The sequence below is a fragment of the Emydura macquarii genome, unplaced genomic scaffold, assembly GCF_026122565.2.
Source record: "Emydura macquarii macquarii isolate MOO-44397 ecotype Brisbane River unplaced genomic scaffold, CSIRO-AGI_Emac_v2 contig_1790, whole genome shotgun sequence".
Lineage (NCBI taxonomy): Eukaryota > Metazoa > Chordata > Testudines > Chelidae > Emydura > Emydura macquarii.
Window position 1 is genome coordinate 5,986,600 of NW_027131927.1, and position 26,156 is coordinate 6,012,755.

At 52.4% G+C, this 26,156-nt stretch overlaps 1 protein-coding gene across 1 annotated transcript in view; it reads left to right on the plus strand.

The window, feature by feature from the left end:
• Window positions 1-26,156, plus strand: part of STRN4 (striatin 4) — a 32,269-nt gene continuing 6,113 nt past the window's right edge. The window contains exons 1-13 of the mRNA XM_067556790.1: window positions 1-240; window positions 9,680-9,783; window positions 10,536-10,609; window positions 10,902-10,980; window positions 14,243-14,443; window positions 15,260-15,416; window positions 16,887-17,037; window positions 21,306-21,419; window positions 21,703-21,821; window positions 23,425-23,600; window positions 24,418-24,465; window positions 25,123-25,244; window positions 25,677-25,844. Of these exons, the coding sequence (XP_067412891.1) occupies window positions 1-240; window positions 9,680-9,783; window positions 10,536-10,609; window positions 10,902-10,980; window positions 14,243-14,443; window positions 15,260-15,416; window positions 16,887-17,037; window positions 21,306-21,419; window positions 21,703-21,821; window positions 23,425-23,600; window positions 24,418-24,465; window positions 25,123-25,244; window positions 25,677-25,844 (1,753 nt within the window). The remainder of the gene's footprint in view (window positions 241-9,679; window positions 9,784-10,535; window positions 10,610-10,901; window positions 10,981-14,242; window positions 14,444-15,259; window positions 15,417-16,886; window positions 17,038-21,305; window positions 21,420-21,702; window positions 21,822-23,424; window positions 23,601-24,417; window positions 24,466-25,122; window positions 25,245-25,676; window positions 25,845-26,156) is intronic.

The window sequence follows — 26,156 nt, forward strand, 5'->3', positions numbered from 1 at the left end:
ATGTGGCAGCCGCCGGGATCCATGATGGAGGCTGAGCGGGTGCTGGTGCGGGCCCAGCAGGCCCCGGGCCCGGCGGGGGCAGAGCCGCCACCTCCCCCGCCGCAGGCCCCGGGCCGGCCGGCCGCGGGGGCCGGGCCCGGCGAGCTCAGCCTGCCCGGCATCCTGCACTACATCCAGCACGAGTGGGCCCGTTTCGAGGCCGAGAAGAGCCGCTGGGAGGCCGAGCGGGCCGAGCTGCAGGTGCCGGCCGGGAGCAGCTGGGGGCCAGGCCGGGGCGAGGCGCTGGGAGCCGCGAGCGGGCGGGGGGTTACCGGGGCCGCCGCTGCCTCCGCCGCCATCTTGGAGGGAAATGGCCGACGGGACCCGTCCCCGCCGGGGGTCAAGGCCCCCCCGGACTGGGGCCCCCCCGGGGGAAGGGGGAGTGTAAGCCCCCTCCGACCGAGTCCCCCCCGGGGAGAAGGAGGAGAGTAGGGGATTCCCCAGACCAGGGACCCCCGGGGGGAAGCGGGATTGTGTGGGGGACCCCCCGGACCGGGGCCCCCTGGGGGGGAAGGGGAGTGTCAGGGCTCCTCCAGTACTGGGCTGACCCCCCGTCTGGGTTGGGGGCTTGGATCTGGGGAGAGAGCAGGGGGTTGAAGGGAGAGGTTGGGGTGAGAGATTAGCGGGGGATGCTGAGTGGGTAATGTATCCAGGTCCCTCCTCCCCAGATTGGGATCCCTCAATTGCAACCAGGGATGGAGTTGGGGGGCAACATGGCTGTTGCTGTCCAAGAAGGAATGAGGAGGATTGTGACTGGGGTGAGCGTGAGGGGTGGGGTAGGTGGTTGTCCCTCCCTGTACATGGAGAAAGGAGCGAACGAGTGGGGCCGATGAAGGGAGAATGCAGCCCTCACTCTCCACTAGGGAGTTGGGGTGATCATGGGGGAGAAACATGGCTGTCATTCCCTCCAGAGTGACCAGTGAAGGAGTTGGGGTGAGCAATGCAATTGTCAACTCCATAGCAATGAGCAATGGAGTTGGGGCAGGGGCCAAGAAGTGTCTGCTGCTGCCCAAGATGGATTGAAGAGGGGGTTGAGGTGACGGCAGGGAGGGGAAATGGAACCATCATCCTCCAACAGGGACCAGGGGAAGAATTGAGGTGAGGGCATTGGGGAGGACATGCATCTATCAACCCCATAGCAACTAGGGAGGGAGTTGTGAGGGGGGGGCAGAGCCGACATCCAGTCCGGTAGTGGCCAGGGAAGGAATTGAGGTGGGACACAGTCATCATCACCTAATAGAGACCATGGAAGGGATCACTTCCCTCAGTAGCCTCCATGTGTCTGGTTGAGAGGAGCAGCTCCCCAATGATTGGTGTTTGGAACAAAGGGAATATCATTCTCCCTGTGTAGTGTTTGAGGAGCAGGGATCAGTGACCTCTCTGATAGGGCATGAAAACCGGCAGGGCTATTCTCCCTGAATAGCTCTAGGGATGGGAGGAAATGGGAAACTCCCCAAACAACAATGCTGACAGTGCCCAGGGATGGAAATTTCCCTGAGTAGTGACTAAGGCTGTCACAGAATTATATGACAGGTAGCTTGCGAAAGTTGGGGGACTGGATTTTGACTTGGGAGGTTCCTTCCAGTCCTATGTTCCTTTTGCTACAGTGGGCTGTGATGTGTATTAACTTTTCTGAATAGCCACAGCCAGCCGATTTGGGGTTAGTAATTCGGGTGAATTCAGTTTCCCAGCGTTGGAGGGATGTATTGGTTGGGATGGAAATAGGTGCTGAAAGTGTCAAGGGAATGCCCTGTCCCAAACAGCAGCTCAGGCACAGAGAATTCTTCTTCCCAAATACCGGTGGAGAAGGGTGGTGAGCTGAGGACCTTTGAGATTCTTGGCAAAGGGTGTCTGAATGGTTTGACCCATCAGTGCCTGGGTGAGAGTGTTGAATGTTGATGGGTTTGTAGGAAAGAGGCAAACAAAATTGACTAGATCTCATCGACTTCACTTTGTTGCTCTGCTCGCATATGGAGAACAAGTGAAAGAGGTGAAGAGCAGCAGCTTATCGTGTGCCAGACTAGAAGGCTTTGATGCTAGCCTTTGGGGTGCCAACTTTTATTTGATGGTTTATAGCTGACCTTGTGTAGAGAGGGGAATTGAAGTGGGCCAAGCAGCACGGTTTGATGTGAGCAGGAGGGAGAAAGGCAATAGTCAGGTGAGACAGAGTATAGGTATCCAGGCAAGGGGATGGGGGAGGATTAACAAGGGAGGGCTTGAGAGACCAAATCAGGCTGGAGAATTTAATAGGATTGAGGTGGTAGGAAAGCAGAGAGATGATGGCTTTTGTCTGCAGGGTGAGACTGAGGAGAGTTGTAGGAGGGATTATGAATGGAACAAGAAAAAGGCCCCAGGGAGTTGCTGATAAAATCGAGGGTGTGTCCAGGGCCACAGGTGGGAGGGTAACAGATTGGATGAGGCCTTGGTGGTAAGGAAGAGAGCCCTGTGACTCAGCAGCAGCAGTATGGAGAAGAAGAAACTGATCAAGAAGAGGAAGCTGGAAACTGGCAGAGGGAGAGGGGCTTTCAGAAGAGATTTAGGCCTTGTGTACACTTAAAAAATAAATTGACCTAATATGGGCCCCTTTACAGTCACCGCTGATGGTGGCAGTGGTGGCTGATGTCCTCTGGGTCGATGGAGTGTGTCTTCACTGGGGACTTCTCCCCTTCCCTTTGCCTGCTGCAAGCTGGGGAAGTCATGCAGGGCAAGTCATGCAGGGCATCTCTTTTTCCAGCTCTCCTCTGGAATGGGCAGCCATGTTAATTTCACGACTGTGTAATTGAGGTGGGGGAGGCAGGTGGAGAAGTAGCCTGACCTCTGGCTCTGGTTCTCAGCTGAGAGTGGAGACCAGCAGGCTGGGCTTCTCGCCCCTTTCCCGGCTGGGAGCAGGGCAAGAAGCCCGGGCTCCTGCAAGCCTGGGGCGGCTGGTTCCCACTCCTAGCTGGGTGTGGGAACCAGTTACCCTGGGCTTGCAGTAGCCTGGGGTTGGGCTGTTTTGTAAATTTCACCACTAAATTGACAGCCCCACAACTGATGTAAGGGGATGCAGTGTCTACATTGACACTGTGGCCCCCTAACTATGCTGACAAAAGTCCTTCACCTCTCGTTAAGGTGGTTTTATTTTTTTTGAAAAAAACAGGGCAGATTTGTCGGCGGGGGGTGATTGCAACACCACCTCTGTTTTGCTGACTTTGGTTGACAAAACTCTTTAGTGTAGACCAGGCCTTAGGATGTGGTCTTGACTGTGACTCTGAGGCCAGCTCTATAAGCAATGAGACTTTCAAGGACGAGATACCTTGGGGGTAGGCTGCCAGGTTTAGCAATGTACTCAGCACTTCTAGAGTGCTGGCTGTCCTTGAAGCCCTTTATAAACATTAACTCATTAAGCCTTGTAACCTCCCTACGAGACTGTGTCAATATCCACAAATTGGGAAACTGAGGCACAGCGATCAGAAGTGACTTGACTTCCATGGATATCAGAGACAGCTAGGGGAGGTTCAGGGATGAGGAGGGATTTGCTATTGAGGGAGCTGATTTTGACATTTACCCATGAAAGTAGTTAATGACTGAAGAATGATGGAAAGGAGATTGAGAACCTTCTCTTGGAAGTACCAGGGGTGAGTGTGGAAGAGAATGATATTAGCTAGCTCTGCTTGGTTTAATATGCTTACACTCTAACTTCCCTGCAGCTGCTTAGACTGCGGATTCATCCAGCCAGCTCTGACCTCAGCCTTTCCTGTTTGGGGGGGAGAGAGAGAGAGAGAGAATTACCATGAGGGCTAGGAAGCAAGCAATGCATTCTGAAGCCAGCCTGTGATGTTGGACTTAACCAAGAGCAACAAATGTGCATTGCTACGGAAGGGAGCTGGGATGTGGCTGAAAAGCCAAGTAGAGGAGAGCCTCTTGCCCACCCACATTTCATAACTTGGTAGGGAGTGCTGTGGCAGAGGAGCATTTAAAAGCCCAATCAGAGCTCAGCCTCTGTGTTTGTAAGCATCATGGGAGCTGCCTTGTGGAAATTGGGAGCTCCAGGAGAAAAGAAGAGGGCCATGAAGAGTATGATGAGGAGCAGTGGAAGAGGGACTGTGAAAGCAGCTGCAAGGATGGTCCAGTGGTTAGAGTGATAGCCAGGGCTGTCAGAGACCTGGCTTCAATTCCTGCTTCACCCCAAACATCCTACATGAAACTGGGGCAAGTCACTTATCTTCTCTGTGCCTCATTCCCATTTTACAGATGTGGAACTAATAGCACTGTCCTAATCACAGGTAACACTCAGATACCATGGTGATGGGAGTCAGATAAGTACTCAAGATAGACAGATAGCATGGCAATTCACATCTGAGGTCCCTCAAACAGTCTTAGCTGCATCACTTCAGTTCATGCCTTGCTTACCCATCCTTAAGGAGACAGATTTAACCAGTGATCATTTATTGCTGTGTGGGTTTCACCTACATTTTCATGCGCAAGTGCAGCTGTTGCATGAATTGGCCGCTTGACGGTGGCACAGTCCACGTGCTGTACATGGCAGCATTTGCGTAGAAACCTTTGCATAATAGAGCTTCTGGATTGTTGCCCAAGGAAGGTTGCAACTTCCGGCCTTCCTGCAGGCCTCATTTGTTAGCTGTAGCATGGGCCTATCTGTGCTTCAGCACAGCTTTCTGTTGCCCCACTAAAGGTGTGCATTTTAATGCTTTATGTTTATGTTGGCCTTGCTGCTCATAGGAGAGGACGTGTTACAGCACATAAAACCCCATGGCTTCAGCAGTGTAAGAGGTAGGCATGGCTTAAGATATTCTGATTTCAAGGCTACGTTCTTAAAAGTCCTTCCGGAAAGTCCTATTGCTTTAGGACTGAGTAGTTTCTCATATTCTTGGTGGAAATTCCAAGGTGTGCATTGTCAGAGAGAGCAGTTAGCTTGTGATATTGCTGAACTTTTATCTCCACTCAAACCTTTTATAGCAGACACACAGAATGGGACATGTTGGTGAACAGGGTTAAGGCTGTTTGGGATTTGAACTGAATTTCTATACAGCCCTTTCAATTATCGGTTGGTTGATTTTAGACTTTAACTTGGAATTCCTTGGCCTTCTACAGGGGTAGGTAGTGTTTTTCACTTTTTTCCTTCTTCAAATACTTCCTCAGTCTTAACTTCATTTGAACTTTTTTTAGCCAGGGAATTTCCTTAATTTTTATCTGGCACGTTAAGCACTGATCCCCTTCCTCTATGGAACTATTCTATACCAGGCACTCAAAGTGCACTGTAGCCTTGGTTACCAGCATGTTATTTAGCATACCATGATGTCATCTTTGTTAGAACCACGCTGCTGCTTCTTCAAAGCTTCAGCCTTTTAAAAAAGGGTTTAGGCTGGCCTGTTTGCCTGTGGACTCCAAGAAGTCTTGTGTGGTTCTGTAGGAATTTGAATATTTTGCCTCTGTGAAATCCTTCAGCCTAGTAAGATCTGTGAAGTATTTTAAGCAGTTCCTGTGGGTCAGAGGCTCTTTGGGAGTGTTTGTATTAACCTGCAGGATGGTTTGTGAAGTCGAGTGTGGTGGGCCGGGAATCTTTGTCTCAATCCAGCAAACTTTTATGCTTCCCCAGAGCTCACATAGGGTTAAGCAGGCCCAGAAGTTATAGTGCCCACTGGAGTCTCTGCGAGGTTCCCTAAGAGTTGATGTGGGAAGTGGAAGCTCTTTAGGAATAAGTGTGTTATAGACATATAGACTTTAAGGTCAGAAGGGACTATTATGATTGTCTAGTCTGACCTCCTGCATAATGCAGGCCACAGAACCTCTCCCACCCACTCCAGTAATAGACTCCTAACCCATGACTGAGTTACTGAAGTCCTCAAATCATGGTTTAAAGACTTCATAGAACAGAGAATCCACAGCAAGTGAGCTGTGCCCCATGCTGCAGAGGAAGGCGAAACCCCCCCCCCAGGGCCTCTGCCAATCTGCCTTGGGGGAAAATTCTTTCCCGACCCCAAATATGGCCATCAGCTAAACCCTGAGCATGTGGGCAAGACTCATCAGCCAGACACCCTGAAAATAATTCTCTGTGGTAACTGAGAACCCACTCTATCTAACATCCCATCACAGGCCATTGGGCATATTTACCGCTAATAGTCAAAGATCAGTTAATTGCCTAATTAGGCTGTCCCATCACACCATCCCCTCCATAAACTGATCAAGCTCAGTCTTGAAGCCAGCTAAGTTTGTGCTTGTGCGTGTGTGCCCATGCGTGTGGGCACACACTGGAAGGTGTTCCTTGATCCAGTCTCTGAGCGGCAGCATTTAACACTGTCCTTTTCCATCTTCAAAGTGCTCTGCGATGGTTAGCTAGTCAAGCCTTCCCCCCCTCCAACCCACCTCCAGCGAGGTTGGTCGGTATCATTACCCACACTGTGCAGAGTGGGAAAGTGAGGCTCTGAAATGGGAAGGGCCTTGCTGAATTCAGTGTGAGTCAGTGGCAGAGCCAGGATGAGACTCCAGATTCCTTGACTCCCAGACCTGTGTTCGTTCCACTCGACCAGAGTTTATCAACCTTTGCAGGTTAGCGATCCCTTATTTGAAGTCAACATTTTTTTTTGCCCCTTTCTTCCATTTACTATAAAAGTAAGAGTAAAAAAATGCATTGGTACTAAGCCTAAGTAAGTGATTTGTGTGTGTATTTCAAGAGCTTGACAGAGAACACATGACCCTGAAGGGTCAGAGGAGTGGGAAGTGGGGTGGCGAGATCTTCTTTGCTTTAGTTTGTAATAAAATTTTCAATGCCTCACAATCCTCCCCATTTCCCCCTTCCGGGGATTGTGACCCACCGGTTGAGAAACAGTGCATTAGACTTTGCTACTCTAAGGCGGGTTATGTTTGCAAAGAGAATTCTAGCCTGGATCCTTGCAAGGTGATCTGGTAGGGAAGGCAAGCTGGGTTGGGCTGGATCAATTATTGCTAGACAGAGAAGGCTCCAGGTTCATTTGAGCAGGTACTTGGCCCGCAGGAGAGATGGGCTGTGTAGGAGATGGGAATGATCCCTACACAGATGGCAGGAGGTTTCTTTGAAGCTCAACTCTGCCATCCTAGAGTGTTCAGCACAAATAACTGAAGTTTAGAAGGTCAGAGAGCTGGGCTTGTGCCACGAGCTACATGACTGGGAATGGATCTATAACAGGTGCTTAGCGTCCTTGTTTGCTGGGGCAGGGTTTGACTGAGGGGAGCACGTTGGACCGGAAATCTGGTTAATAAGCAGAAAATGTGTGTTAACCGACTCGTAGTTTCAGGTGGGATTTGGGAAGAGTGTCAGCTGGTGGATGGTGGAGCCAGCTTGGAATATCGCCCTCAGAGCTGCTGGCAGTTTGGCATATGGTGCAGATTCCTGTGGCTTAAGCCAACAGATGGTCATTAAGTGATAGAAACGTTTCGTGATTGGGTTAAATTGCCTGTGGAAGGGTGAGAAAATACACACACTAGCTCAGGCCAGAGTGGAGCAGCCTCTCAAATGCAATGGAGCATAAGGAGTGGAGTGAGCACCTTATGGGCGCTGCCCAGCAGCAGGCAGATCTGCACCTTGCTGGGTCATTGCTGTGTGAAAGCGATGGAGGAAGGAGGTGGTGCTGATGTCTTGTAGTGCCTTGGGCTGAGTCCTCCCCTGGCATAAGCTGCCTGATGCCACTGAAGTCAGAGATGCACCTGCAGGAAAATTGGCCTGTTGTTTTCGTCCGAATTTTGGCAATGACGTGGGAGGGGAAGGAGGGTTTTTTGTGGTTAGGGCAAGGGAGCTGGGAGTCAGGACTCCTGGGTTCTGTTCCCACCTCTGAGCGGGGAGTGGGGTTGAGCAGTGGGGCTGGGAGTCAGGATGTCTGGATTCTGTTCCCACTTCTGGGTGGGGAGTGGGGTCTGGGGAATTAGAGCAGCGGGGCTGAGAGTCAGGACTCCTGGGTTCCACTCCCATTTCAGCATTTAGGAAACTCCAACTAGTACAGAACGCCAGCAGGTCTCCTCAGCAACACAGGCTGCTGGGAGCACATCAGACCTGTTCTCAGCTCTTTACACTGGCTTCCCATAGAATATTGAATCAAGTTCAAGGTCTTTATCTTCAAAGCGCTGCATGGCCTGGGCCCAGCATATCTAAAAGGTCATATAAAGCTCCAGGACGAAGACTGTGGTCGACAGCTCTGCTCCTCTGGCCCGATGGACTCTCAACAATAAGGCTTTGTCTACACTAGAAAAATAAATCGACATGTTCAGTGATGTGGCTGGTGTCCACACTGCTCTCCTTGGGTTGATGGAGCGCATCTTCACCAGCAGCACTTCCACCCACCTAAGGGGCAGCGTAGGGGGAGCTCAGGGATCCATCTCTCAGCTCCCTGCTGGGAGCCCACAGGCTCCCGGGTCCCCTTTGGACTACCCTCCTCCCCAGTCCCAGTCAGGAGCCGGTGCAGCCACATGGGGAATTCTCCCCATCTGGGAGCTGGGCTGCAGCCGCCTGCGTCCCACCTGGTCCCGGCTCTGAGCTGGGCTGCAGCCACCTGTGGCTTGCCTGGTCTCAGCTCCATTCTGTGAGCAGCTTGCAGCAGCTGGGGCTTCTCGCCCAGCTCCCAGCAGTGAAATTGATAAGAATGACAGCCTCTCCACCTCTGCAAGAGGAAGCTGTGTCTACAGAGACACTGCGTTGCCTTAGCTCTGCCAACAAAAGCCCCTACACCTCTTGTTGAGGTGGTTTTATTTTGTCAAACAAAACAGGGCAGTGTTGTTGGTGGGGGCTTGGGGTGGTGGTGGTTGCAGTGTGCACACCAGCGCTGCTTTGTTGACAAAACCTGACAAAAGGACTAAATCTGTATGGAAGACAGAACCCTCTCTGGAGGCGGTCTGAGAATGTGGACCAAATTCCTCCAGAAACCACGGACTATCGCAAATGTCACCATCTTCCCCTGCAAGTACAAGGCACATTTCTGTGTCCTGCCTTCTCTAATGTAAACACACAGCAACAGGTACCTGTATAGTAAAAGAAAAGACACCCCTCCCAAAACAAGACACTCCGCTCTAGGGAGAGGAGAGAACAGCAGGTGACAGATGTGTAGTCATGGTGCACTGCTGGAAGGCAGTCAGATACTGTGGTGATAAGCATGATTAAAACCCTCTATAGAACAGAACAGAGTGGGGTCTAGTGGTTAGCATGGTGGGGGAGCTGGGAATGAGGACTCTTGTTTTCTATTGGAGTCTCTGCTACTGATTATCTGTGGGATTCTGGACAGGTCACTACGCCTCTAGTGAATCTGTAAAATGGGGATAATGACTCGCACTCGCCTTGGGGAGCTGAGAGGCAGCCTGTGTTAATGGGAGTGATTTGCTTTCAGATCCTTTGGTGAAAGTTGCTGAATAAATTAGTGCCAACATCCTGCAGGGTTTGGGAACGTCAGCTATGTACGCAGGACACTGGATCGGTGTAACTGGCACCGGTTTGGAGGTCTGCTGGAATAAGTGAAAAATAATCATCCTTTGCTCATCTCTAGCACTTTCCGTTTGGGGATCTCCAAGCACTTTAGGGCGGGCAAGGGGTGAAGGCAGCGTGGGTGTGAGCTAGCAAGCTGTGCTCCAAACCTGTACAGGACCTGACTGACCTTGGGCTTGATCCTTCTCCCTCCAGGCACAAGTGGCATTTCTGCAGGGAGAGAGGAAGGGCCAAGAGAACCTCAAGACAGACCTTGTGCGCAGGATAAAGATGTTGGAGTATGCCTTAAAGCAAGAGAGGTAGGCGATGCAGCGGGAATGCCCTGGAGGGCTGTGGTCTTGGGGCATGGGCCAACCTGCTGTTACTCCACACACTTTTGGGGATCCTTGGCAACTCCCCCTCCCAGGCGGACTCTCCGGGTTTCATTTTCTCCAGCAGCAGAACAGGTGCGGGTGCCTTCACTCTCAGAGAGGGTCCTGTAATCTGTTAAGTCACCAGGGTTAGGACGTGAAAGTCTCAGCCATCAGTTCCCTTGAAATCTACTGCAACAGCTCACTCACAAGTCCACCTGCAAGGGTTTCCAAATGGTGATGGGTCCGTTGCCCTCCCCATCCTCCTCCCCCCTCATATACACACACACACGACAGCACACTGGACTGTTACTGGCTCTTGGGGAGAGCCTAAGGAAGTACGAAGGGACCAAACTACGGTCAGTGTCTAACTCTGGCTCTGGTCCGTGCGCTGGTCTGTTGGTTAGACTAGATGAAAGCAGAGAAACACTTTGAGCTATGACTGCTAGATTCAAGTTCAAGCTCTCAGGGGAAGGATTGTCAGGTTAGAACAGGTTGCGTGGGGAGTCAGGACTTCAGGGTCCTGATCTCCATTCCGAGGAGGAGTGTTCTCCACTGGCTGGAGCAGACTCACTGTATGACCATAGGCAGGTTGCGTTGCTGCTCTGTGCCTCAGTTTCCCCCTCTATAACATGGGAATCGTGCATTGCTGCAGTTGCTTAAAGTTCACATCAAACTTCATTTTTCCACGTTCGTTCAAGGTCGAAATACCACAAGCTGAAGTTTGGAACCGAACCGAACCAAGGGGAGAAGAGAGCAGATCTGTCAGAGCCAGGTATTGTACCATGCAAGTGTTCTCACACCCCTAGTGTCCTGTGTGTTCCACCCAGTGCCCTGCTAATGGATGCAGACGTGATTCCTGTGATTTTGTACAGCTGGGGTGTGGGATACTATGGGCTTCTGACCTCAGGGATAGATTCTTTCCAGGGTGTTAGCCAACATGAGGGCTTGGAGTTGAGGCTGGTCCAGGGCTGTGGATGGCTTGCTGAAAAGCTGGTGCTGAAGCCAGAATGGGATCTCCATGGCGTGTATGTGTCATTGACACCCTTCTTTTACTTTCCTCCCAGTTTCCAATGGCCCAGCGGAAATTACTTCACTGGAAAGCAACCCATTGGTGTGGAAAGAAGGGCGCCAGCTGCTCCGGCAGTGAGTATGAAGAGCCTTCTGAGAGGGGCCGAAGGCTTAGGACCTGAGCCCCCGGGAAAGGTAGGGGAATGGAGAGCATTGTGTGATGGGACAGAGGAAGGAGAAGTCAGGTGAGCCCCTAGGATGAGTCTCCAGGCAGGATTTACTTTGATTGTAGCTCTTAGAAGAAATTCCCACAGGAGCATGGATCCCAGTGTCCTGTTCTATATTGGGCAGTTCCACTCCCTCGCTGAATCTTCCATTTGTTTCATTTGGGTATGAGATTCTTCTTCACTTCCTATCCCATGCTGCATGGCAGCATTGGCATGTGCTGGTAAACACCAGCTGTGCTGCATCCCAGAGGCAATTGCATTTCACTGGTGACTGAGGTGATTTTCCTTTGAGCATTGTCAGCACAGGTCCCTGCCTTTTGGGATATGCCTGCACTCTGCACCCTATGCAAAACCCTGACCATCGGGGCCCCAGGGACTTAATCTCAAACTATTCCAGGTGCAATTGGTAAAAGGTGTCGGTGCCCCACACCCCACACACACTCTCCCCCAGCTGTTGAAGCAGCAAGTGGTGCCTCATCTCTGCCCTAGCTGGTGTTCTGTACCTTGGGTATCTCTACACTGCAGTTCGGAAGGGTGACAGCAGCAAGTGTAGACATACCTGAGCTAGCTCAAGTAACAACAGCAGTGTAAACGTATCTTTAGAGGCCAGACATGGCGAGGCACCATTGTGCTAGGTCCTGTACAAACATACAGAAAATAGCTCACAGTGTAAAGGAGCTGGGTTGTCACAAATAGCGCTTGAAGCAGTGCTGGCAGGTGTGGAGCCAGGAAGAGTAGTTTCTATAGAACCAAACTTAAACCCCGCAAATCGCCTGTTTTAACCACTGACAGACAAGTGAGCATTCTTCTAAGACCTATTTGTAACCAAGATGCAGGGCCCTATGGGGCACAGTACACCGCGGTTCTGCAGCAGGCATCCTAGAGCTAAGCTGCACGGTCTCAGGCCTGGTCTACACTACAGTTAGGTTGACGCGAGGCAGTTTACCTCGACCTCATTATGTCAGTTTCCGCACTTCAGCCTTGTCCTGCCGATTTAAGTGCCCTACTACACCGACATCATAACAGCACCTCCATGAGAGGTGTAGATTTATGTCGGTGTATTTAGGGCCACGCAGTGTCTGTGTAGCCACTGTGTTACTTATATCCGCTGTTAGCTCTCTTATCAATTTCATGGCTCTGCTGGAGCTGTGATAATTGATAAGCTCTCTCCTGGAGAGCTGGGCGGCTGGACCCCGCTCCTGGTTGGGAGTCAGGGTGTGAAGCCCAGGCTGCTCCACACTGGAACACCCGCCTAGGCTGGGAACACTTGGCTGTCTTGTCAATTGAAATTGACAAGGCTGCTGGGCGGGGGAGGGAGCCAAGGAGCTGGGACAGCTGGACCCTGCTTCCTGGGGGTGGGAAGCTGGAGGCAGCTTCTCCCCCTTGCTCCCGGCATGGAATTGGGAGGCGAGGGGGGACAGACAGCCCTCCGAGAACCTATGGGGCATCTGGGCTCTCAGCAAAGAGCTGCTAGAGGAGCTGAGAGCGTGGGCACATTGCCCCTCGTAGGTCCGTGGAAACGCTCCTGGTGAGGACGCACATCACCGACCCAAGGAGGGTAGTGTGGACATGCAGCACCACAGTAATTACTGCGGTGGTCGACTCACGTTTCTAGTATAGACATATTCTCAGTCTCTCCTCCCCACCCCAGTCCTTGTCCCCTTCACGGTCTCAACTCTGGTCAGTACAGACTCCTCTGCAGCTAGTAATGTTCAATGTAATTGATTTTACACTGTCACAGCTGAACTTCTGTTGTGCTCAAACATTCGCACTGATCACATGCTGCTGCTTTGCAGAGTATAGGAGAGGAAAAGTCTGGGAGAAGCCAGAGGGTTGGGCTTGTCTGGGAGAAGCTTGTGGTACTGGAGAGGGGCTGCATCTTCTTTCCCACCCCATTTTGCACAGGTGTCGTTACATTTGGGGAGAGGCATGTTGAGTCCCTTATTTCCCTCCCCAGCAGTTAGCTGCCATGAGACCCATCCAGCACTAATGGAGACGCATAACATTAGTAGCAATGAAACAGTCAGCATTGACATTTGAACGGTCACCAATAGGTTCCAGAGTTAACACCCTCACTGAGATGAAAGGGATGGTTTGCACCCCTCCAGGCTATTCTTTCTGGCTATTGATAATCCTGGCTTTGGTGCCTCAGGTCACAGGTTTATTGATTTTGATCCGTGAAATACACAAGGGTGCAAAAATGCCCTGCACAAGGCTCCGTGGCACTCCTGACACAGTGTAGAACCTAAATGTTACATGTCCTGGTCAACTCTGAAGGCTTTGGGATGCTCCCTTTGCTGCTGCCAGGACATGCACAATTACACAGCAAGCTGAAAAGACCCTGCAGTAATGCATGGGGAGAGGATCCCTCTTTATGTGACCTCACCTGGACTAAACCATAGCCCTAGTCCCTCAACTGTCAGAGCTTCCCAGTGTGGGGCTTTGGTGCAGGCACATCCCAAGAGTGTGGCTCCATCCTGACAGTGCAGCAAATGCTCCTGTGGCAGGTGAGGAATTCATCGTTCCCACAGATGTAGCTTGGGCAGTGAGTTTGGGCTCTGTCTGGACCCCATGCGCCAATTTCCCAGTCCTCCGGGTGTCAGTTCTGTAGCATTGTCCCCATGTGTGCAGGGTGGGAACTGAGATGCTGAGAGTGCAAGCTTGCCCGAGGCCACCCAGCAAGCCGAGAGGGCAGAACCCAGCTCTCCTGACTCCCAGCCCCCAGGCCTTACCCATAGGGCCATCCTTCCTCTCTGCTGCTACGTTCCCTTTCATGTGCCATCTGCCCTGTGGCTGAGAGAGCCACCCACCACGCTCAGGATAAAATGCCGCTGGCAGCATGGAGGACCATCTCATGCTGCACTCTACTTCAGAAAGAAGCTCCTTGGAGATCTGCCCAGGACTCCCCCATTTCTCCCTAAATCTGGGCTGCCTTCTTGGCATCACGGACAAAGTGTGGGAGAGCACAGGACTGCGAGGGGGCAGGTCTTGGGCCTGCTTTGCTGACTTGGAGGAGTCCCTTCTCCGTGCTGTGTCTGGCTCTGGTGAGATTGACCCACCGTGCCTCTAAAGTGCTTGCAGATCCTAGAGGGAAGTTGCCACAGATGGAGAGTGTTATGATTTCCTGCCCTGGGCCCTAGCACTCAGCTCGCCTTTCTCCCTCCCTGCAGGTACCTGGAAGAAGTGGGCTACACAGACACCATCCTGGACATGCGCTCCAAGCGAGTGCGCTCCCTGCTGGGCCGCTGCTCCGTGGAGCTGAATGGTACCATGGAGCCCAGTGACTTGGGGCCGGGGCCTGCTCCAGGGCCCACTGGGCTGAATGGGGGAGAGTCATTGCTTGTCAAACAGATCGAGGAGCAGATTAAAAGGTGAGCGAGCAGCCTCTGTCCAGTCCATGCGTATTGCTTCCCGCCTGTAGGAGGCGTTACTCTTCTGTGCCTGCTCTTGAACTATACCAGGAGCTGCATGGATCTCTTCCCTGTGGCTGTCCCACAGGCTGCTGCACGGATGGGGTTTGGCTGGTAGGAGGGGGGCTCCAGCCTGCCGTGTCTCATGGGGCAGGGTAGGTCTCTGCTGGACGGGGGAGGGGTGGTCTGGCTGGCTGGGGGTGTCTCTGCTGGATACATTCAACCCAGAGTCTGGTTGGCAGTGGAGGAGGGTGATGCACTGCGTGGAGGGGGATACCCCCGCTACAGGGAGGGGTCTTAGCCCCGATTCTGGTTGGTAGAAGGGGGTGCACTGCCTGGATGGCGCTTTGCCAGCAGTCAGTCTCGAGTGGAGAGAGCTGCCCCCACTCCTGCATGACGTGTCTCATCCCCAGTGGGTTGTTGCATGGGCATCTGTTCCCTGCTGAAGTGCTGCAAGTCCAGCCGCAAGGCACCGTGGAAGGGACATCTGGGCCTTGGAGATCTTCTGGCATAGGAAGCAGAACAGACCAGGATTCTCGGTGGCCAGTCCAAGCTGCTTCAGAGGAAGCTGTGACAGGAGATTCCTGTGGCATTGCCTGCCCATGGGGGAAGTTTCTTCCCAACCCCAGGCAGTTGGGGATCAGCTCATGCCCTGAAACGGGGAGGTTTCTATCCCTTCAGCTGCTCTTGTTCCCTCTGCCCAATGGCCAGGCTGGGTCAGGGGCTGCAATGCTGCAGCTTCCTAACGATGGCCTGGCATGACTCTCCCTCTGGCAGGAACGCTGGGAAGGAGACAAAGGACCGGATCAGCAGCTCGGTGATCGAGAAGATACCCTTCCTCCAGAACTGTGAGGATGAGGATAGCGATGAAGAGGAGGATCTGGAAGGCCTTCCTCTCGAGACCCAGCGACAGCACAAGAAGCAGCGAGTAAAGGCAGGTCTCCCGAGGATACAAGAACATCTTATTTCAGGCATTAACGGGTCCTGGACTGCTCTAACCAGCCCTCCCAATAGGTTTCTAGAGTCAGGGGCTGAGCACCAGGATGCCTGTGTTCTATCTCCTCTCTGGGAGGAGAGTGTAGCGGATTGGTCAGAACAAGGATTCCCTGGGAGTGAGGACTTTTGGGTTCTGTTCCCCGCTTTACTACTGCCTCACTCTGTGGCTGTGGGCTGATCCCACCCACGTGCCTCCGTTTCCCTACCTGTATGATGAGGTTAATACACACCCACCTTTGTAAAGGGCTTGGTTAGCTTCTGCTGAAGGGTGCTATAAATGGACAAGTAACATAATGAGCAGATGCTCCTGTGTTTGCCTTGGCAGCTGGATAGGAAGTTGTCCCCTACTGTGGGTGGTGGGAGCTGAAGGTGAAAACTCCTAGCAATGATAATTCCTGGCCTTCTGTTAGCATTTTTATCCAACAATCTCAAAGGGCTTTAATTAATCCTCATGCTCTATCCTACTGGGAGCGCCTGCAGTGTGCCCATTTTACATATGGAGGATCTGAGGCACAGAGCAGGGAAGTGACATGCCCAGTGATAAAGCTGGGGAGACAACCCAGAAGTCCTGATTCCCAGCAGCCCCCCTCCTCTAACCACTAGGCACACTCCCCTCCCAGAGCTGGGGAGAGAACCCAGGAGTCCAGACCCCTGGCTGCCCCGGTGCTTTAACCACTAGCCTATGGTCCCTCTTTTTCTTGGTTCCCCTTCCCCTGCTGATAGGGGAGTGGTGGTTTCTTCTGCAGGGTTCCCTTGTCCCCTTTCAAGTATCTCTGGCTTCTAACAAGACCCGTGCAGCAGCAGCAGCAGCTGTGTGGCGGAGATTGCAGAGGGGGTGCTCTGACCTCTGCTGCCGTAACACACTGATGCCTGAAACAACTTCACCTTCCCAACTGCAGTCTGCCCCGAGGTGAGAGGGACGTGCCGCCCCAACGCTCAACCTGGGGGCATGGTAACGGGACAGCCAGGGAAGCTCTGGGCCATGTTCATGTCGGTGCACACGTGTGTCTTAACACAAATGTGCAGGACCCTCTGCTGTGCTTGTGCATAATAGCAACTGTTGGCCTAGCAGACCTCGTATAGAACAGTTAACCCATTAGTGACTGCAGCCGTATGTGCACATGGCTCCCCCGAAGTGTTCTGCCTGGAGAATGGCAGCGCCCTTTCCATGATGTGCTCTGCCCTAGCTCATCAGTAGTGATGGCTTTCCTTGGCCACTGTCTCTGATCTTCCTTCCCCAGCCCTCCTGTGTGCAACAGAATCTTCCTGGAGTGCATCACAGGGCTGGGTTCATCAGTCCCATGGGCTGGTGTCTCTGCATTGTCTCCCCGGGCTGTAGGGAGCAGACAAAGCTTGGAGTATTCTCCCCTCACCCTAGGCTAACTCTCTCCCGGCTCTGTGTTGCCAGCTTCCCACGAAGCCCCTGATGCCCGAGGTGGAGGATGAAGATGATGATGAAGACTCTGAGGACGCCTTGAACGAGTTTGACTTCTTGGGCTCTGGGGAGAACGGCGAAGGCTCTGGCGACAGCCGGCGCTCAGGGGACGGGAATGAACTCGGTAATGGGAGAGTGTGGCTAGGATCCTGTAGCTCCCGGCAGCCTCCACATAGGAGCCAGTGTCCATCAGATGGGCGTCCCCCTTCTCCGCATGTCCTTGGGGGAAATCATTCCCCAGCTCCTTACAGCTCACGTTAACCCTTGATTAACTCCCTCCCATTGCTGCAGCTTACATCTGTGTGTCAAGCAAACTGATTCCCAACTCTGCTCTGTGGTGACATCCTTCATGTGTATGCAGCCAGCTCCCTTGTCCCCCCGAAACCTTCATCGTAGCTTAGCCAAGCTCTGCGTAGAACACAGGGGCTGCTGGGAGCTGGGGTGCTTGTGTTCTGTCCCCATCTCTGGGAGAGATGTGGGGTCTAGTGGTTAGAGCAGGAAGTCTAGGAGTCAGGAAGACAGATACCTTTACTCTCAACCCCCTCCTGGGATCATTTCTGGTCATCAAACTCCCTCTGGTTCATTAATATCCTCCTGGTACCATGGTGCCTAGAGCTGCACATAGATCCCAAGAGCCCCATACAGAGGAGTTGCTGCTTCCCTTCCCTAAGATGCTTGTACAGCCTCTCACTCGCTAGGATCTGTTGTGTGCTGTGCTTCCAGTCACCCTGTAAACTCCTGTCTGTCTATGCCATAAAATCTCTCTGGAGAGTAATTCCCTTTCTGACCACCTGACCAGGATGGTGACAGTGACTGTGAAATGCTCAAGGAGATTAGAGAGGCTATAAAAATAAAAAACTCAATAGTAATGGGGGATTTCAACTATCCCCATATTGACTGGGTACATGTCACCTCAGGACAGGATGCAGAGACAAAATTTCTTGACACTTTAAATGACTGCTTCTTGGAGCATCTAGTTCTGTAACCCACAAGAGGAGAGGCAATTCTTGATTTAATCCTAAGTGGAGCACAGGATCTAGTTCAAGAGGTGAATATAGCTGAACCGCTCAGTAATAGTGACTATAATATAATAAATTTAGCATCCCTGTTGGAGGGCGGGGAGAGATGACACCAGAGCAGCCCGCCATGATAGCATTTAATTTCAGAAAGAGGAACTACATAAAAATGAGGAAGTTAGTTAAACAGAAATTAAAAGGTACAGTGCCAAAAGTGAAATCCCTGCAGTCTGCCTGGAAACTTTTTAAAGACGCCGTAATAGAGGCTCAGTTTAAATGTATACCCCAAATTAAAAAACATAGTCAGAGGACCAAAAAAGTGCCACCTTGGCTAAACAACAAAGTAAAAGAAGCAATTAGAGGCAAAAATGCATCCTTTAAGAAGTAAAAGATAAATCCTATTGAGGAAAATAAAAAAGAAGCATAAACTGTGGCAAGTGAAGTGTAAAAATATAATTGGGAAGGCCAAAAAAGAATTTGAAGAACAGCTAGCTAAAGACTTAAAACGTAAAAGCCAAAAAATTTTAAGTACATCAGAAGCAAGAAGCCTGCTAAACAACCAGTCTGGCCACTGGATGATAAAGCTGCTAAAGGAGCACTCAAGGGAGATAAGGCCATTGTGGAGAAACTAAATGAATTCTTTGCATCAGTCTTCATGGCTGAGAATGTGAGGGAGATTCCCAAACTTGAGCTATTCTTTTTATGTGACAAATCTGAGGAACTGTCCCAGACTGGTGTCAATAGAGGAGGTTTTGGATGAAATTGATAAATTAAATAGTAATAAGTCACCAGGATCAGATGATATCCACTCAGGAGTTCTAAAGGAACTCAAATGTGAAATTGCAGAACTACTAACTGTGGTATGTAGCCTATCATTTAAATCAGCTTTTGTACCAGATGACTAGAGAATAGCTAATGTGAGGTCAATTTTTAAAAAAGGGATCCAGAGGCAATCCCGGCAATTACAGGTCAGTAAGCCTAACTTCAGTACTAAGCAAATTGGTTCAAACTATAGTAAAGAACAGAATTATCAGACACATAGACGAACATGATATGCTGGGGAAGAGTCAACCTGGGAAATCATGCCTCACCAATCTACTAGAATTCTTTGAGGAGGACAACAAGCATGTGGACAAGGGTGATCCAGTGGATATAGAGGACTTAGATTTTCAGAAAGCCTTTGATGAGGTCCCTCACTAAAGGCTCTTAATGACCGTAAGCTGTTGTGGAATAAGAGGGAAGGTCCTCTCCTGGATAAGTAACTGGTTAAAAGATAGGAAGAAAGGGCAGGAATAAATGGTCAGTTTTCAGAATGGAGAGACCTAATAGTGGTGTCCCCCAGGGGTCTGTACTGGGACCAGGACTGTTCAACATACTCATAAATGATCTGGAAAAAGGGGTAAACAGTGAGATGGCAAAATTTGCAGACTATACAAAACTACTTAAGATAATTAAGTCCAAAGCAGACTGTAAGATCCTTTTTTAATCCTTCCTAACACTGGGTCACTGGGCAGCAAAATGGCAGATGAAATACAGTGTTGATAAATGCAAAGTAATACACATTGGAAAACATCATCCCAACTGTACATATACAATGATGGGTCTCAGTTAGCTGTTACCACTCAAGAAAGAGATCTTGGAGTCACTGTGGCCGGTTCTCTGAAAACATCCACTCAATGTGTATTGGCAGTCAAGAATCTAACAATGTTGGGAATCATTAGGAAAGGGATAAATAACAAGACAGAAAATATCATATTGCCTCTTTATAAATCCATGGTACGGCCACATCTTGCATACTGTGTGCAGATCTGGTCGCCCCATCTCAAAAAAATATTGGAATCGGAAAAGGCACAGAAAAAGACAACTAAAATGATTAGGGGTATGGACCAGCTTCCATATGAGGAGAGATTATAAGACTGGAACTTTTCAGCTTGGAAAAGAGACGGCTAAGCGGGAATGTGATAGAGGTCTATAAAATCATGACCGGTATGGAGAAAGTAAATAATGAAGTGTTATTTACTCCTCATAACACAAGAACTAAGGGTCACCCAATTAAATTAATAGGCAGCAGGTTTAAAACGAACAAAAGCAAGTATTTTTGCACAGAACGCACAGTCAACTTGTGGGACTTCTTGCCCGAGGATGTTGTGAAGGCCAAGACTATAATGGGGTTCAAAAAAGAACCAGTTAAATTCCTGGAGGATAGGGCCATGGATGGCTATTAGCCAGGATAGGCAGGGATTGCTGTTGCCAGAAGCTGGTACTGGGCGACGGGATGGATCACTTGATGATTACCTATTCTGTTCATTTCCTCTGAAGCACCTGGCATTGGCTGCTGTTGGAAAGATACTGGGCTAGATGGACCATTGGTCTGACCCAGTCTGGCCGTTACGTTCGAACTTCCCAAACCGGGGAAGGTTTCTGGCAAGGTGGGAGAGCCACTGACTCCCCATGTCTGCTGCAGGCTCTGGAGGGATGTGGGATTCCCTGTCCCCTCCCCCCAGAGCTGTGCTCTGAGATTTCAGAAGGGAAACACAGACTTCCTGACGAGCAACAGCCCTTGTTTCTGTGTCCGGTCGGGATGATCCTGCTCTTCCCTCAGCCAGCCTTCAGCAGGAAAGCACCGAGCGGCTGCATTTCCTCTGCAGGCTTAATGGCATGAGATGTCATTCCCCCCACATTCCCACATAAACACACAGTCCATCTCCTCCATTCCAACCATCAGTGATTCCAGCCTGGCTCCTGGCAGCGCCAGTTGCGGACAGTGAAGCTGGTCCTAGCCCTTGGGCCTGAACTCTATGATGTGAGCGCCCCCTAGAGCTGCTGTTTTCCTTTACAGCAGCGGTTCTCAACCGGTGGTACGTGTACCACGGTACTTACCGGAGGGCTGGGTGGTACGCGCGGTGCTGAATCCGCCGCCGCCGGACGGGCCCTCCCACCCATCCTTGTGAAACTCTGCTGCCGAAAATGGGGAAACGGCGGACGGGTTTCGGCGGCGGGCATTGTTTCCGCTGCGAAACCCCGCTGCCCGTCTCTCCCCGCCACCGCGAAACCCCGCTGGAAATCCCTCCCGCCGCCACTGCGAAACCCCGCCGCAAGTCCCCTCCCTTTTTTTTCCCCGAGTGGTACTCGGGTCAGGTACAGTCGGGTCAAGTGGTACTTGACCTGACTGTACCTGCCAGCAAGCAAGAGCATTGCACCCCTCCCCATGATTGGTTTGAAGTGACGGCATTGCTTTTACATGGGATGCTGAGGGCAAACCCATGCTAAGTATATTTCAGGGGTCGGGTCCTGTTCCCAAAGCAGCTTGTGCTTCTTACCGTGCTGCCAGAGCCTGGATTGTAACAGTCCTCTCTCACCTTTCCTTCCTCTGCAGATAGCCGGAGAGTTAAGCTTCAAGGCATGCTTGCTGATCTCCAGGACACCGATGGGCTCCCTCCTAAACTATCCATTCCACCTGCCATCTCCAGTCACCCCAGATCTCATGAAGGTAATGCCTAGTCCCTTTGTTCCCCTGAAGTTGGAATTGTCTGGGAGTTGCAAATCCTGTTTCCGGCTGTGGGGTGGGGATTGTGTTATGGAGGGGAGAAGTTGGGGATCCATCATGCTCAGGCAAACTACCACCCACCTAGGGGTGCCCCCAACATTCCCGCCTCGAGCTTGTGGGTGCAAGCAGGGGGTCTGGGGTACCGCCTCCTTTCCTCCAGTTGTAAACCCATTCCTCCTGGCACCCCTCCAGTTAGCCTTGAGTTTTTCTCCTTCTCCCCACGCAGCAGGGTCTCTCGGCTTCTCCTCGGACGTGTTTATCATGGATACCATCGGCGGAGGGGAAGTAAGTCTGGGGGACCTGGCGGACCTGACCGTCACCAACGACAATGAGCTCAGTTGTGACGTAAGTAGCCGGCGTCATCTTCTTGGCTCAGCTTTCCGAGCTGGCCCTTAGCACAGGCTCCATGAGCATTAGTCAGTGCCGCTTATGGTGCCAGGCACCTGTGGGACAGCGCCACTCCCTGCAGCCAGTATATCCCATTCCAGTGAGCACCGAACTGATACCCCGCTGTCCTTCGCACTGACATCTGCCCATCAAGATGAGTCTGAGTCCCGCAAGCGGGGGATCTTTCTGGATCCTGGGGTCCCTGGATGCAGTGTTATCCAGGAACATTTCTTCTCATTCTCCCCCGGGTCGGAGTTAGCAACCATTTCTCTCCACAGACCTAGCTTGGGCTTTGTTGTAATTCCCTCTGCAGGAAGCACTGACGAGGGCTGCAGCTGGTGCCGAAGCTAGCGGCCTGCGTGCTGGGGGGTGTTCCATGTAGGAAGCTGCAGGGCCCTCGGTGCTCCTGCGCTAGCTACCAGCTTATCTGGGTGTGGAGCAGATGGACAGACCACGTGATCTGGGTCCTGTCCAGCGCAGATGCCCTCTTGCTTCATGTGCGCCAGGCAGGCAGTTGGGATCAGGCGGGACATGTCCCCAGATGTGAACTCCGGGGGGGCTAGAGGCGGGGTCTTCTCATGGGTCTGGGACATGTGGAGCGAACTCTGATTCCTGTGGGACCACCAGAACACCCTCCTGCATAGGTAGGGAACATACCAGTGTGACCAGTCTCTACTGGGGTTGCTAGTTTCCCTTCCAGGTACGCAGCCGTTTTGCAGTGCAGGAAGGAGCATGAGGCCAGTTCAGGTTTCTTTCCTGCCTCTTTTAGCTCTTCTCCTACCTGACAGAGTTTTGTTCTAATCCACTCCTGTCCTGAGCATTCCCAGTTCCAGACCTGAGTGCTTGGTTCCCAAGACGAGATAGGAGGTAGACATGCCCCTGCTTCAGTGCAGGGGGATGGACTAGAGGACCTCTTGGGGTCCTGTCCAGCCCAGCAGTTCCATGGAAAGTCAGCTTGCTGTTAACATCAGCAAAAGCATGTAACTGAGCCTCTTGGGGTGGAGAGGAGTGATGGCTCAATGGTTATGACTCTTGCCTAGGACTTGAGAGACCTGGGTTCAAGTCCCTGCTTTGCCATACACTGTTTGTGTGACCTTCAGTGAGTCACTTAGTCTCTTTGTACCTCAGTTTCCCCATCAGTGAAATTATTATTTAGTAGGTGTCTTATGGTAGCACTTAGGAGGCCTAGTCCTGGCCCAGGGCCACATTGTGCTAGGTGCTGTACGAACAAAGAGACAGTAATAATAATACCTCTGCCCTACCCTGCCTCGCCTCACAGCGGTATTGAGAGGATAAATATTGTGCAGTGCTCTGAGACGACTGTGATGGAGGCCATCTAAGGGCCTAATGTAGTTAGACAGGAGTGGTACTGAGCCAGCAAGCAGGCAAATGCCTGGGGTAATTAACCACAAGTGGAACAGAAGAGGATGAGCAGCGGCAGCCTGGCTGCTTGTCCCTGTCGGGGGATCTAATTGGAAATGGACAGAGGTGGTCTGGCCCAGCTCGGCAGAGGAGAGGAAGAGCGCAGCTGCAATCCTGTGGCCTTGTTTTGCGTTCCCAGCTGTCGGACGGCAAGGATGCTTTTAAGAAGACCTGGAATCCCAAGTTCACCCTGCGGAGTCACTACGATGGGATCCGGGCCCTGGTTTTCCACCACGCGGAGTCCGCGCTGGTCACGGCCTCTGAGGATGGCACCCTGAAGCTGTGGAACCTCCAGAAGACAGTCGCTGCCAAAAAGTGAGCGTAGCCTGTGGTTTGGGAAGTGTGCCAGGCTCGGCAGAGGTGATGCGTGTGGGGTGGCACGTGGCCCCCTTGATTTCTGCCAGGGTTTGCTGGCTGGGTGTCCTCCCTGTGCGGCAGTTCCTGGATCAGGCAAGCTGCAAGGTGCTGCTGCAGGGAGAGGCCGCAGCAACCAACTGGCACCTGCAGAGCGGGGCCACTGAGGGTACGGGGGGGAGGCATGCCTGGGAGGGGCTTAACTCAAGCTGTGGGGGGAGTGAACCTTTATATTGTGCATCCCGCTATCTTCAGGTATCAGTCGTCCCTGCTTAGCAAGGCCAGCAGGAGGTGCTGCGGGGGGGGGGGGGGGGAAGGAGGAGGAGAGGGAGGGCTTACATGCCCTGTAAAAACCAAACGTGAAGAAAAGGGTTAGATCTGAGGAAGGGCATCTGTCTAAGGCATCTGCCAGCCAGGAGTCCCTGGGGTCTAGCTCACTTACCCCGGCACCCCACATCATGCTGCTCCTGGGCTGGTTAACTTGGAATGAGGAGATGGGGAAGGGGAGCACTGCCAGCTGTTCACTTGAGCTGTTCAGCTTGAGGTGGGCACAAAGGGGTTAAAATCACAGCAGAGTCCCCTCTCCTTGTCCCCTGATGCTAAAGGAAGGGCCTGCATGCATTGAATCCTGGACCTTTCCCCTGTGGGGTCCTGCAGTGTCCCTAAGCCAGTCCGGTTGGATGGTGGAGTATAAAACACCCAGCCCCGCCAGCAGTGAGTGGCCCCCAGAGGACCTGTGCACCCCCCCCAATCTTTGCCCTTTCCTCTCCTGCCACAGGAATGCTGCGCTGGACGTGGAGCCAGTCTACGCTTTTCGGGCGCACAGGTGGGTCCCGGGGTGTGAGGCGTGTGCCTGGAACCGTGGCCCAAAGGGGCATCTCCCCACCTGTGTGTCGATCCTGAATCCGTGGGCGACTCTCTAATGAACTTTGTGGGCCCAGAGAATCAACAAGCCTGCGATTCTGGAGTCTGGATCCCCAGCCCCAGCGCAGCTGTTGGAACCTTGGTCTCGGCAGTTTGATGTAATGAAGGGGGGAGGCTTAAACCTGCAGGGGGTTGGGGTGAGAGGGCCAGGGCTAAGCCTGAACCCCCATCCTGCCCACAAGTGCAGCTCCTGTGCCCTGCGAGATCATTAAACGACTCAGTCAGTCCGCGGGGAAGGGAGCAGCAAAGTCCAGCCAGGTGCTGTCTGGCTGGAGTGCCTGCAGAGCAGCGTCATAGTCGAGGCTTTGCCACTAGAGGGCGCTCTGACTCCATGAACAAGATGGGCTCCGCAGCTGGGTGCTGCTTCCCCCTAGTGGGCAGCTGTGGTCAGCTCAGCCTGTGTGGCCTGCATCCTCACTAACTCCTGGGGGAGAGTTTCTGTGAGCGTGGTGCAGGGAGGGGAAGCTGCATCCTACAACGTTGGAAGCTGTCCCCCACATCCTTTCTTTGCCCCTCCTTCACCCTGCCGCTCCTTTCTGTGGCCATCCCGTTTCTGCAGGGGTCCGGTGCTCTCCGTCGCCATGGGCTGTAACAGCGAATATTGCTTCAGTGGAGGAACGGACACAAAGATCCGCTTCTGGAGGGTCCCGGATTTGAGCATGGACCCTTACGACAGTTATGGTAAGTCACAGCCGTCTGTCCGTCCTCTCGCCTGGCACTCCCTAGGCACTGAGCAGATCCCAGAGTACCCAGTCCACCCCCTGCCAGCTGGGAGGAGAGGTGAGTGAGGCCCAAATGTGAGACTTTTCGGGTGGTTTTGTCTCCTTGGGACAGATGGGAGGGGAGAGCGGCAGTGCTGGGGAGTTGTGCTGGCAACTCCATCAGGGTGCAGTGGTCCTTGGTCTGTCCTGTGGAGATTACAGCTCCTACATGCATTGTGGCCTGGCCGCTCCGGTGGAGGTGGAGCACTGTATGCTGGGAAGTGGCTGCACTAAGCCCCTCACTGCATTGGCAGCTACAGGGCGTCCCTGGGGCAAACCAGGGTAAGGCCCCCGGCTGGGAGCCAGGACGCTGTGTGACTCTTCCTTGAGCCTGGCTTTGTTTCTGGCCTAGATCCAGGAGTCCTCAGCAACGTCCTGGAAGGCCACACGGATGCGATCTGGGGCCTGGCATTCAGCCCTTCCAAGAACCGCCTGGCTTCGTGTTCTGCAGATGGCACGGTCAGGATATGGGACCCTAGCAGGAGCCCATCCTGCCTCAGCACCTACAACACGGAGCGAGGTGAGAACCCCACCCTGGGGCACCAAAGCATGGCTGGGAAATGGGGGAGCTCATTAGAGAAAATGTTCCTGACTAGATTGAGGCTTTGAGGTGTTAGAAACAGTATGGGGAACTCTCTCTTCTTGGGCCAGTCAACCACCGGGCCCTGCCACAGTCCTAGAGAGCACGGTGCTTGGTAGGTGGAAGGATGGCCCATTGGCTAGGGCGTTAGCCTAGGACTTGGAAGACCTGGGTTCAAGTCCTTGGTCCGTCACAGACTGCCTATGTGATCTTGGGCAAGTCACTTTGTCTCTCTGTGCCTCAGTTTCCCCC